This window comes from Eulemur rufifrons, chromosome 17 (genome assembly GCF_041146395.1).
Source record: "Eulemur rufifrons isolate Redbay chromosome 17, OSU_ERuf_1, whole genome shotgun sequence".
Classification (NCBI taxonomy): Eukaryota; Metazoa; Chordata; class Mammalia; order Primates; family Lemuridae; genus Eulemur; species Eulemur rufifrons.
Window position 1 is genome coordinate 39,253,271 of NC_090999.1, and position 13,022 is coordinate 39,266,292.

General features: G+C 34.5%; 1 protein-coding gene across 1 annotated transcript in view; it reads right to left on the reverse strand.

Moving 5' to 3' along the window:
- Positions 1 to 2,393: 2,393 nt before the first annotated feature.
- Positions 2,394 to 13,022, reverse strand: part of ERCC8 (ERCC excision repair 8, CSA ubiquitin ligase complex subunit) — a 55,792-nt gene continuing 45,163 nt past the window's right edge. The window contains exons 11-12 of the mRNA XM_069492309.1: positions 10,451 to 10,531; positions 2,394 to 3,852 (exon numbers count right to left, since the gene is read on the reverse strand). Of these exons, the coding sequence (XP_069348410.1) occupies positions 3,784 to 3,852; positions 10,451 to 10,531 (150 nt within the window). The 3' untranslated portion in view covers positions 2,394 to 3,783. The remainder of the gene's footprint in view (positions 3,853 to 10,450; positions 10,532 to 13,022) is intronic.

Below are 13,022 nucleotides of genomic sequence, written 5' to 3' on the forward strand. Positions count from 1 at the left end.
AGACTCTGAAAGAGAGATCAGGGTAGACTTTACACGTAATTATTAGATGAGCCAAAGAAGATGAATATAAAAAGACAAAGGAGAAGCAACAATTAGACAAATATTAGAAGAAAATATCCCTGAGCTCAGAAAAGGTTTGGAGTGAAAGAGCTCACAAGAAGTCCAAGTGATGGGATAAAAACCAAAAGATATCAGGTATCTTCATAAAATTAAGAAACTGTAAGGATAAAGAGAGAAAAAACCTCACAGTTTACAAACTTCCAGCTGTAAAGAGTGAATTCCCTACTGTGGGGAAAAAAAATCAAACTGGCTTTGGAATTCTCATCTGCAATACCAGAAGTTAGAAAAAGTGGACATAGTATCTACAGAATAATGAAAGAAAAGGACCAGAACCCAACAATCTTATATCCAGCAAAACTATAATTTCCTTTTACCAGAGGAAAAGATGACATTCAGTAACTAAATGGTACCACCCAAACAAACCACCTCAAGAAAATAAAGTGCAGTTCATAATCTTTAGTACTATATATGTGGCCCTGAACAGGAGACTGGCTGAAAAAAATTGGTGTGTATTGACAATATGGAGTATTATGCAGTTAAAAAAAGATTGTCTGTTATAACAGAAGACACAGAAGGATTTATGTGAGCTGTATCTGGAAAAAAATCAAGATAGAACTGTGTATATCCCATTTTTGCAAAATAAAAATGCATCCCCATAAATTCTACATAGATCTATGGAGGATTGTAATATGAAAGAACACATACTAGGTTAATAACCTGGATCATAGCAGGAGGGGTAAGGGATGGGGAATAAGGGATAATGTGGGAAGAAAGGGGCTTCTATGATAACAGCAGCACACCAAACATCCTATTAGGTAAAATTACATGTGTCATAAAGAGATGCATGGCAGAAAATCTACCAAAATGTTAGTGGTGATTACCTTATGGTATTATGATTGCAGGTGACTGTTACTTTTTTTTTTTTTGAGACAGAGTCTCGCTCTGCCCGGGCTAGAGTGCCGTGGCGTCAGCCTAGCTCACAGCAACCTCAAGCTCCTGGGCTTGAGCAATCCTTCTGCCTCAGCCTCCCAAGTAGCTGGGACTACAGGCATGCGCCACTATGCCCAGCTAATTTTTTCTATATATATATTTTTAGTTGTCCAGATAATTTCTTTCTATTTTTAGTAGAGACAGGGTCTCGCTCTTGCTCAGGCTGGTCTCAAACTCCTGAGCTCAAACGATCCGCCCGCCTCAGCCTCCCAGAGTGCTAGGATTACAGGCGTGCGCCACTGCGCTCGGCCTGTTACTTTCTTTTTTAGGTTTTTATGTTGTTCAAATTATTTATAATAAGCATATATATTTATGTAACTAGTAAGAAGCAAAACAGTTATTTGCAGTTTGGGAGAAGACTTCCTTTTTCTTAAAATTAAAAAAAAAATAATTTCCAATTTTAATAGCTTTCTCAAAGGTCAAACACATCCTCACCAGAGGGGGAAAAAGTGAGAGTAGGATGGTCTAGGCATAAGAAAATCAACTATTCAAAACTATGAAACCACTAGAAGAAAACACAGGGAACAAGCTCTATGACATTGGTCTGGGCAATGGTTTTTTGGATATGACCTAAAAAGCACAGGCAACAAAAGCAAATATAGACAAATGGAATAACATCAACCTAAAAAGCTTATACACAGCAAAGGAAACAATTAACAGGGTAAAGAGGCAACCTACAGAATAGGAGAAAATATTTATAAACTATAGATCTGATAGGAGATTAACAGCCAAAATATATAAGGAACTCAACTCAATAGCAAGAAAACAACACAATTAAAAAATGGGACAAAGGACCTGAATAGACATTTCACAAAAGAAGACATACAAATGGCCAGGAGGCATATGAAAAAATGTTCAACATCACTAATCATCGGGTAAATGCAAGTTAAAACCACAGTGAAATATCACCTCACACCTGTTAGAATGGCTATCATCAATAAGACAAAAGATAACAAGTGCTGGTGAGGATGTGGAGAGAAGGAGCCAACATTGTTGGTGAGAATGTAAATTAATTCAGCCATTATGAAAAACTGTATGGAAGGTCCTCAAAAAATTACAAATAGAACTACCATATGAATCAGCAAACCCACTACTGGGCTTATATCCAAAGGACATGAAATCACTATGTTGAAGAGATATCTGCACTCCTGTTTTCATTTCAGCCTTATTCACAATAGCCAAGAAATAGAATAAACCTAACTGTCCATCAACGGATGAATGGATAAAGAAGATGTGGTATCTATACATAACAAAATACTATACAGCCATAAAAAGGAAACCCTGTCATTCATAACAACATAGATGTACCTGAAAGATATGATGTTAAGTGAAATAAGCCAGGTACAGAAAGACAAATACGACATGATCTAACTCCTATGTGGAATCTAAAAAAGTTGATTTCATAGATGTAGAGAATAGAATGGTGGTTACCTGGGGCTGGAGTGATTGGTAGGGCTTGGAGGGAGATTGGGGAGATGCTGGTCAAAGAATATAAAATTTCAGTTAAATAGGAGGAATAAATTCAAGAGATCTATCATACAACATGGTAACTATAGTTAATATAGTGTATTCTTGAAAAATGCTAAGAAAATGGATATAAAATGTTCTCACTACAAAAATGGTAACTGTGTGAGGTAACAATATGTTAATTAGCTAGGTATAGGCAGTCTATAATGTATATTTGCTTCAAAACAATATGCTGTACACAGTAAAAACATACAACTTTGTCTGTCAATCAAAAAAAAATGAATTGCAAAAGCAAGTGTATGGAAAATATTTAGCCAGAAAGGTCTGATATGAGGCCTGTTATACACTTAAAAACTCAACAACTGTATGCTCACAAAAATGGTATTCAAACTCACAAAATCTCTTTTACTAGTCTCCTGCTGGTAAGAATCAGGAAGAAAGGGAATATCAAGATTAGCTGCATGATAATCATTTGTGGGCTGACATAAAAGGAGACAATAAAATAGAAATTTTATGACAACATTTTATGTTTAAGCCAGATTCCCTGCTAGGACATTTCCGCGTGGATGAATGAAACAGGATTTGGTCACATCTTAATGAGTTTCACAGAAAGGGAGTTCAAGCATGAGTGCAAGCTGCCCTCTGACATTAAAATAAAGTAAACATGGGATTTTTGCCAACTTAAAAGGCTTCTGTGGCGTACTTTTTGGATTGTGGGAGAAACTGAGTCCAAAAATATTTAACATAAAGCTAGACAACCGTCAATTAAATGAAATCATTGTAAAATGTGAACACACAAATAAGAAAGTATAATTTTGATGACACCTTTCCAACTACTATTTTTGATGTAATCATCCTAAGTATAATCATTCTTGAAGGTGGAAATGAGCAGGCTGATGGTACAGCCAGTATGAGAAATGCCGATAACCTCTACTTGCTGATCCTCTGATCAGCTGCAGGTCTTGCTGCATCTTATAGTTCATGGAATCTGCTGAAGGTCCCAACTGAGGCACAGTGGCTTATGTCCCTGTACTGTAACAGCAGGAGTTGCCTTAGGCCACAAGTGGGATTGAGGAGACATGTTTTGATAAACTATATAGAAATCTGTTTTAGGATTTTGTGCAAATATTAACTTCATTTTAAAGCATGGGGGAAAATTACCCAAATTCAGTTGTCAGGAATTGACAGGACAGTTCAAAAAAGGCCCACACAGTCCTATTTAAAAAGTTTCATCAGCAGAGACACAAAGGTACTACAGGTCGACAATCATCCTTCCTCATCACTGCTGCTCCAGGCATCTTCAAAGGCTGGATTTAACTGTGATTTGGTTGTAGTCTAAAAAGAGAAAAACAAAAAGGAAGATTCTATTTTTCTACTTCATACTTTTAGGTTCACAGTATAGTTAGGAAATATACCGGATGAGTAGCAATTACATTATTTTGAAAGAAACTGCATAATTATTAATTTCAAAACAAAAATAATGTAAGAAATACCCCTTTTACAATATAAGATAAACAATAAGAAAACAAAATAAGCAGAAAACAAGTAAAAAATGGTCAAAAAATTGAGACTGGGACTACAGGCTTGCACCACAACTCCTAGCTAATTATTCTATTTTTAGTAGAGATGGGGTCTCGTTCTTGTTCAGGCTGGTCTTGAACTCCTGAGCTCAAGCAATCTTCCCACCTCACCCTCCCAAAGTGAAGAGTGAATACTGATATGGAAAAATCTCCATTATATGATCAATGGCAAAAGCAAGATACAGATAAATTGATATAATGTGTGTGTGTGTGTGTGTGTGTGTGTATACTTGTGTAAATAATTCTGGAAAAAATATAAGAAACTGTAAATAACATTTGCCTTTGGGTAGGGGGTCTGAGAGTTTGGGGTAGTAGTGTCATTTTTTATTGTGATGCCCTTTGTACTACCTGAATTTATTTTATTGCACACTTTTTTCTTCTTTAATAAAAAGGGTTTTTTTATTTAAAAAAAAGACATACTAGACTTTACCCAAATAAACTGTTTCCTTCAAAGTATCAACAGTCACTTCACAAATACATACATATATATACCATGATGCTGCTATTGCTCAGGGTATTCCTGCAACTCGTTGGAATTACCTGGAGAAGGTGGTGCATTAACATCCATAGGGCTGAGACTGGACTCCAGGTTTATAGTCTGACTCAACAGTCTAAACTATTAATGTTGGCAACCCTATGTTGGATGTAATTGACTTTTATAAATAATCAAATAACCAAACATGGGGAATAAGGTGTTCATCAAGCTGAGTAATACCATTTTTAGTCCAAAAAGTAATTGTGAGTTGTAAGTAGTGAGGTTTATTTACTTATTTTTATATAGTTGGTAAAGCAGTTTAGTAACACATGCAAAATATGTCAGAAATGGTAACATATTTGTAATTAGCACATAGATTTACCTCAGAGATTTTTCTGAAGGATAACATGCATTTAGATGATGGTTATTTAAAAGAACAACAAAGTATCACAGTATTCTTACAACTTTAGAGGCATATCTAATAAAGGTAATCAGCAACTATAGAATCTTTATTGGTGGTGTTTCAAATAAATTCACCTTTTTGGGAAAACTTCTGAATGGGAACCTTCTTATTCTCTGTCAAATGACTAAAAGGGCTTTAAGATGGTCTCATATTTAAAGTATCTGGGAATTATGAGCCAGGTCTGCTTCTTATTCTGTAGCTTTTACATTGACTACAAGTTTGTTTAGATCCAAATTCCAATAATGTATTAGCATCAAGCCTACTCTTAAATTATCTTAGACATTTTGCCTTTTACAACTTATAGAAATATTTTTTGTTAAGAGTAACCCCTAGTGTACATCTCAAATGTTTATTTCCTTTTTGATGAATATAATGACTTAGAATCTTACAACGAAAACAGTAGAAAAAGTGAGTGTTCCCAGTAAATTGCCCAAGTATCAGCTAGGCTAGTTGGAGAACAATATACAGGCGGTCCCTGGGTTATGGATGAGGTAAGTTCCCGAGAACGTCTTTAGGTCGGATTTCTATGTAACTTGGATCCCGGATGAACAGCACATATATGGTAATAATAATAATAAGAAAACTATAATGGCTCATATGTGGTAATAATAATACAGTGTAATACTATAATAATAATAACAGTACAGAGGTTAAGTTATATAGAAACTATGTGCTCTTTTAGTTCAAAAAAACCGAACATAAAAACAAACTCATACAAAAAGTTTAGATAGGAGAAAGCAGAAATTTCAAAATAGGATATTAAAGGTTAACACTCACCTAATGTCACCTAGCATCAATGCTAGGCTAATAGGAATGTTATGCTTGTTTTGATCTTCTAACCAAGTCGAAAATAACCTTTCCATTTCAATAATGAATCCATATGCTGCTTAGTAATTGATGTTTTCATTGGAGGACTGCCTTTCACATGTTCCGTTATTCTCACTTTATCCTTTATAATTGTTCTAATAGTTGAGCAACTGAAGCCTAACGCTTTCCCAATGAATGACGGCATCTGGTTTTTCTCCAAACATTTAATTATTTCTAATTTTTTTTCATTGTAATCACCTTTCTCTTCCCTGCAGGCTCACCTGGACTTGCAGTGGACTTCGCTTTGGAGGCACGGTCATAAGGGTAAATACAGACTCACAAAATTGAACTAAACAGTTAAGATTAAAGTGATGTAAGACTGTATAAACAATAAGACTAGCTGCTAGCATAAAGATGCTGTGCCAACTGCTTACTCCATGCGGATTTGTTCACACACGTGGAAGAAATTAGTTCCCGAATTGTTAATTATAAATTATCCTTATGGGGAACCTTGGGAGCCTGTTCGTAAGTATGGAATGCCGTTAAGTCAGGTTGTCCGTAACCTGGGGACTGCCTGTGTTAATTTAGGCATTCTTTACAGTTGTTAATTAGATCAGAGTACATTACTAAACCGAATGTTGGCTATTGTCACTTACGTGTACAAACAAATATCCACTATACCTCAAATGTTCAGATATAGAAGTATCATCAAACCTTAGCTGCCTACTCACTAATTTCTAGTAGCAGTCTACTTTTATTTACAATAGTAGTATACTGAAGTCTGTTCATTTATTATTTCATCCAAACATTTAGTGAGTTTCCTGTCTTTTTGAGTTTATAATTTACTAAGATAGGTTATTTAGTGAGAGGTTGGATAACTCCTCTTCCCTACTCTGTCTTTAGAAGCCTTTAAGTCTGCCGTAGCTATCTACCAAAAATGTCCCTGGGTAGGTAAGCCATGCAAAATTTATGCCCCCTGATTCTACTATGGAAGCCCAACGTGTAACCTACTACATATTTTAATTTCATTTGAAAACTCAGCATAAAAGCAAAAATAAGTGAAAATCATAATATAGTTGCATATAAATTATTTTGCTGTTTTTAATGAAACAAAACTAAATGCATTACAGTATAACTAGAAATATATTTTATTCCTAAAACAATCACAAATAAAATATCATACTTGTAGTTAAAAGCTGCAGTAACAATGTAGATGGATGTAGTACACATTACTGTTTGAGACCCACTGATCAAGTGTTACTTAACTTTTCTCTACAACATCGCCTCCTAGTGGACAGCCAGTCTGTGCTTGAACTTACTCATCTCTATCTCGCCAGGTTGCCAGTTCTACTGACAGATAGTTGTACATGTTATGGAGTTAAAGAAGAGTAAGTTTAGAGGGGACCTATCCAGGTCCAAATAATGGGCAGGAGGAATGAAATCAAAGTTAACATCTACCAGCATATATCTTGATAACTTTCAAATTTCTGACTGGTAATTACCAGAAAGTCTCAGGGTTGTTTGGGTCAGCAAGTGATTACATTAATACACCTACACAAGTGGTAAGTAAAACAGCTATGTATTGTGTGAATGTAAAAAAATAAAGTAAGATTCTTGATAAGAGGTCAGATTTAAACTGTAATAAACCTGCCCTGCCTTGATCATGACCAAGTTTTAGGAAGTGGGGGCAAAAGGAAGCCAGACTCCTCAGAATAAAACAGCCTGCCAATTAAATAATAGGATTATGTTTAAAGACCATAAATCTTGTTCCCATCATCCAATGACCTTGCTTTCTTTAAACAGAAACTTTCGATATCAGCCATAAGGGATATCACCCATAAGGGATTATCTTTGTTATCTTAAGGGTGGATTTGAAAAGAAACCTAAGAACAACTTTGATTTGACAATTCTGATATTTGGAAATATCATAAGCTTGTCCCAGATCACAAGTGTAACGAATGGTAGATCTGAGATCCAAACACAGGTTTACTTAAAGCTAAAGGCTAAGTATGTACGTATGCATGCTTGTGTGTTTTGTTTTGTACTGTGCTATGTTGCCTCCTTGGGAAAATGCAAGTCATTTATTTGATAGTTGAGATAAAAACCTTTTTATTTACTTTTTCTTTTTTGTCTTTTTGGTTCTCTTTTAAAAATTATTTTATTTATTAGTATTTTTCTTTTTTTGTTTTTTCTTTTTATTATTATTTTTCTCTAAAAATACTTTAAAATATGAGTCAATTTGTAAACATCCATGTGAGGAATACAATCTTGTGCAGACAGACTTCTCTACTGGGATCTGCAATCATGATCACATTCATGTTATACCTACATTCACAGGAATCTTTCAAACTAAACTTTTATGGAAATAACCTTAGCACATGCCATTGAATATTAATATCAGAATGACTGTTATCTTAAAGATTCTGAACAATGTATTTCAAAAGATAAAGTTTTATAGCTCTAAAACTTACATATAAACCTCAACTGGTTTGTTCTGTATTTCTATTTAATTTTCTACTTGTTTTGCTTAATTTTTCATATACAAGTTCTTTTAGGTAAGGAGTTAAAACTATCACTATAACTACATAACAAGGAAATAAACAAACCATCATAGTCACATATTGTCTTTATACATTAAACAATTTAGTTTTCATCTAACATCTTTTTCTATGTATAAGTTATGATAGATTTACTTTTCATTTATTATATTTTTATTGTTTCATTTGGTAAATGATTGTTATATTTCCTAATATGGCCTATAGTGTTATAACTTGGATTTAATGTATACAGTAATTCCCAAAGAGCAGAACATAATAATTAAATAATAATGCAAAATAAATGGCTAAACTCATCTATTTGACCCTATTAGACTTTATCCAGAAGAATATTCAGTCATCAGAAGCAGCTGTACACTAAAACTAATAAAGCCATAATAAACCAAATTAGACGTGATAAAATCTGCAAGTAATCATATGGCATTTGGCCAGCTGCTTGAAGATTTATTGACACGGATTTTTCTCTCTTTCTTTGGATTGGACCCAAAAGAAAATAATTCACAGGCTTTACCCTGCAGTAAACCATAACAGTTGCAAATTTAAGTATGAAATAAATTTTGTCAGTAGCTGCTAGGTGCCATCAACTACCCCTGTAAAAATCCTATTTCCTATGTTTTTTGACATAGTCCTATTTTCATTAAAGAAATTAAATACAGTATATGAAAAATGTTTTTTGAATGTCAAACTTGCTCCATCAATAACTTTTTTCTACCTCCATTTAAGATGTTTTGTTTTTACTATGACTTGGTTAAGATTATCTTGAGGTATTTCTAATTACATTATTTATATTTCCAACTTAAAAAATTATTTATATAAACATTGTTTTTAGATATTAAACTTTTTATATCCTAGAAATTAAGGTAAATGAGGATGATTAACAGTGCTTAATAGAATAATCTTTGGTGGGAGAGATAACACCTTTAGATTATCTTTCTACTGCTTGGTAAGTAAAAAAAAAAAAAAAAAATGCAGAGGCTATTAAGGCCAGGGATTATATCTTATTCATCTTTGTTTACCTACTGCATTTTTTAAGGCTCTTTATTCACACTGTCATATTTATACTAATTTATGCTTTAAGATAGGCACTGTCATTGCTGGTAGGAGTGTAAATTGGTACAATTTGACAGTGTGAATAAAGACCTTTAAAAATGTCATACATGATCATTTAAGAGATAATTCTACCTCTAGGAATCTATTCAAAGAAATAATCAGAAATATGAACAATTTATAAACAGATTTTTACCTTGATGTTGCTTATAATAATCAAAAGAAATGTCTCCAAATAGGTAAATATTTAAATAGTGGGTATAAATGACAGAATACTATATCATTATAAATAATGTTTACACAGTTATTAATGGCATAGAAAAGGGATACTGTACAGTGTTAACGAGAAAAGTAAGATACAAAGTTGTATGTCCAACCATGGTATTAACTATGTTAAAAAAAAAAACCCATACATAGTAAAAAACAAGAATGAAATAAATCAAAATGTTAATGTTAATTAACTCAACTTAAGAAATTTTATGTTCTTTTGATATTTTTCTGATTTTTCCAAATGTGTTATAATAGGCAAATTATTATTATTATTATTATTATTTTTTTGAGACACAGTCTCACTCTGTTGCCCGGGCTAGAGTGTCATGGCATCAGCCTAGCTCACAGCAACCTCAAACTCCTGGGCTCAAGCGATCCTCCTGCCTCAGCCTCCCGAGTAGCTGGGACTACAGGCATGCACCACCATGCCCGGCTAATTTTTTCTATATATATATTTTTAGTTGTCCAGCTAATTTCTTTCTATTTTTAGTAGAGATGGGGTCTCGCTCTTGCTCAGGCTGGTCTCGAACTCCTGAGCTCAAATGATCCACCCACCTCGGCCTCCCAGAGTGCTAGGATTACAGGCGTGAGCCACCGCGCCCGGCCAAGGCAAATTAGTTTTACAATCATAAAAACAGAAAGAACTACTTTAAAAGTCTCTCTCATATAAAGTAAATTAATAAAACTTTATTCCTCATGATTTAGAAGTCACTGGACAATTTGTACAAATATTTACCTCAGCATCATCAGGAACTGGTTCATATAAGGATGGCACCCAAGCAAGAATATTGCAGTCCCTGCTACCACTATAAAGTTCCTGTAAAACAGAGAGCAACAATGTGATTGTGGATCAATTTAAAATTGGTACCAAACTGAAATGAACTATATCAATTTTTGAAATGATTAATTCTTAGGCAGATTAATTACATTAATTCTATTTCTACTCCCTAAAGAAACTAGGCAGACTTTTTTTTTTCTTTTCTTTAAGATGTAGTAAAGTTTTATTTTGTGTTTAAAAATAGTATTAGGATATGTCAGAGCTAATTAATACTGTGAAAATTTTACAAAAACACTTATTATGCTAGTGGTTTTTTTTTTTTTTTTTTTTGAGACAGAGTCTCAGTCTGTTGCCCTGGATAGAGTGCAGTGGCATCATTGTAGCTCACTGCAACCTCCAACTCCTGGGCTCAAGTGATAGTCCTGCCTCAGCCTCCCTAGTAGCTGAGACTACAGGCGCATGCCACAACTCCTGGCTAATTTTTCTATTTTTAATACAGATGGGGTTTCACTCTTGCTCAGGTTGGTCTTGAACTCCTGAGCTCAAGCAATCCTCCTGCCTTGGCCTCCAAAAGTGCTAGGATTATAGGTATGAGCCACTGAGCCTGGCCTATGCTAGTGGTTTTTACCAATCACAGTATCCATATATTTCAAATGTCACAATAGAGAAAAAAAATGGAATAAAGAGTTTATCCTTCTTTGTCAATAACTGAACTTAAATAAATACTTCAATGAATAAACCATACAAGTTTCTTCTAAAATAGGCCAAAAATTCACAAAAAGTTTTATTTAGCTTCCAACTGCCTAACTGGCTGCTATTCAACAGAAGAGCCTGAAGACCTAAGCTGTTTAGAAGTTTACTTCATAAGGGGAAGCTTGGGCTGACATACAGTATACCAGTGTTTTTACAGATATGCTGTTTGCTCATGGCTGGACCATGCTCACTCCCCTCCCCAACAAAACTGAAAGAATATGTTATATTGCCTATTACTGAAAACACTCCTATGGGGCAGTGAAATATATACTCTTATATACAGGGCATAAATTGGTGTAATCTTTTTGGAGAATAGAATCTCAGGATACATCAAAAGTTTCTGTACACATTTCTAGAAATTATGTCAAAGTCACACATGAAATTTAAGGATATCATCATTGTAATGTTTATAACAAAAAACAGAAATAACTGTCCAATAATAGAGGAATGATTATCAGTAAACTAATGTTGAGTCACATGATAGAATATTACATAGCCATTGAAATTGTTTTTGAGGCCGGGCGCGGTGGCTCACGCCTGTAATCCTAGCACTCTGGGAGGCCGAGGTGGGCGGATCGTTTGAGCTCAGGAGTTCGAGACCAGCCTGAGCAAGAGCGAGACCCCATCTCTACTAAAAATAGAAAGAAATTATATGGACAGCTAAAAATATATATAGAAAAAATTAGCCGGGCATGGTGGTGCATGCCTGTAGTCCCAGCTACTCGGGAGGCTGAGACAGGAGGATCGCTTGAGCTCAGGAGTTTGAGGTTGCTGTGAGCTAGGCTGACGCCACGGCACTCACTCTAGCCTGGGCAACAGAGTGAGACTCTGTCTCAAAAAAAAAAAAAAAAACAAATTGTTTTTGAATACTTAATGACATGGGAAAATACTCATAATGTCAAGAGAAAAGAGCAGGATATATATCAAATGCTCAGTGTCAAGGGAAAAAACAATATCAAATAGTAGGTAAATAATAATGATGATGATAATAACAAACTACTGTGCAAATGAGAAAGGTCCTAATTTAGTCAATGGATTGTCTATTACTATCATTATTTATTTTGATGTTGAGTATATCTTATCAGATTTTTACATTTATGATAGAATTACTATATTTTATTTTCAAATAGTGAGTTCTGTGTAATATTTAATTTGCAAAAGTGTTCTGCTGCTAAATGGAAGCAAAAGTACTATCCTCTTTTACTTTTGAGATTTATAATTATTTTCCTTTTTAGAATCATAACAGGTGAAACAGGATAAGAGCTGAGACCTTTCTGATGTAGTGCAGTGATTAAAATCTTTCTGAGTTCACAGCACATATAGAAATGGTATTTGTCAGTAGGCAACTGGCCCCAGGTCTCTGCTATCTCAGCTATTCTAGGGACTCATAAAAATCAATATCTTGGTACAATTTTAATCCATTCTACGCACACCTATTAGGAAGCTCCAACTTGGTAGGAAGCCATAATTTGTAGTCAGAATATCTGAGTTAAAAAATCCTGGCTGTGTCTCTAAGTGACTTTAGACAAGAAAAGAGTAACAATATCCTAAGAAAAAATGCTTTGTCAATAACTACTTGCAGATTAGAGGCAAGCCATGTCACCGCTGGTGCTTTAGTTTTCTTCTCCCAGAAGAAACACAAGAAATATTTAACAACTGGTACATCAGGATACTGATTAATCAGAAGAGATACTGGCCATAGAATTGGAGCAGAGTCCTGGGGGTCCCCCTTAGTTGCTGGGTTAAGATAAGATGTAAGAGTTCCCAGGGAATGGGC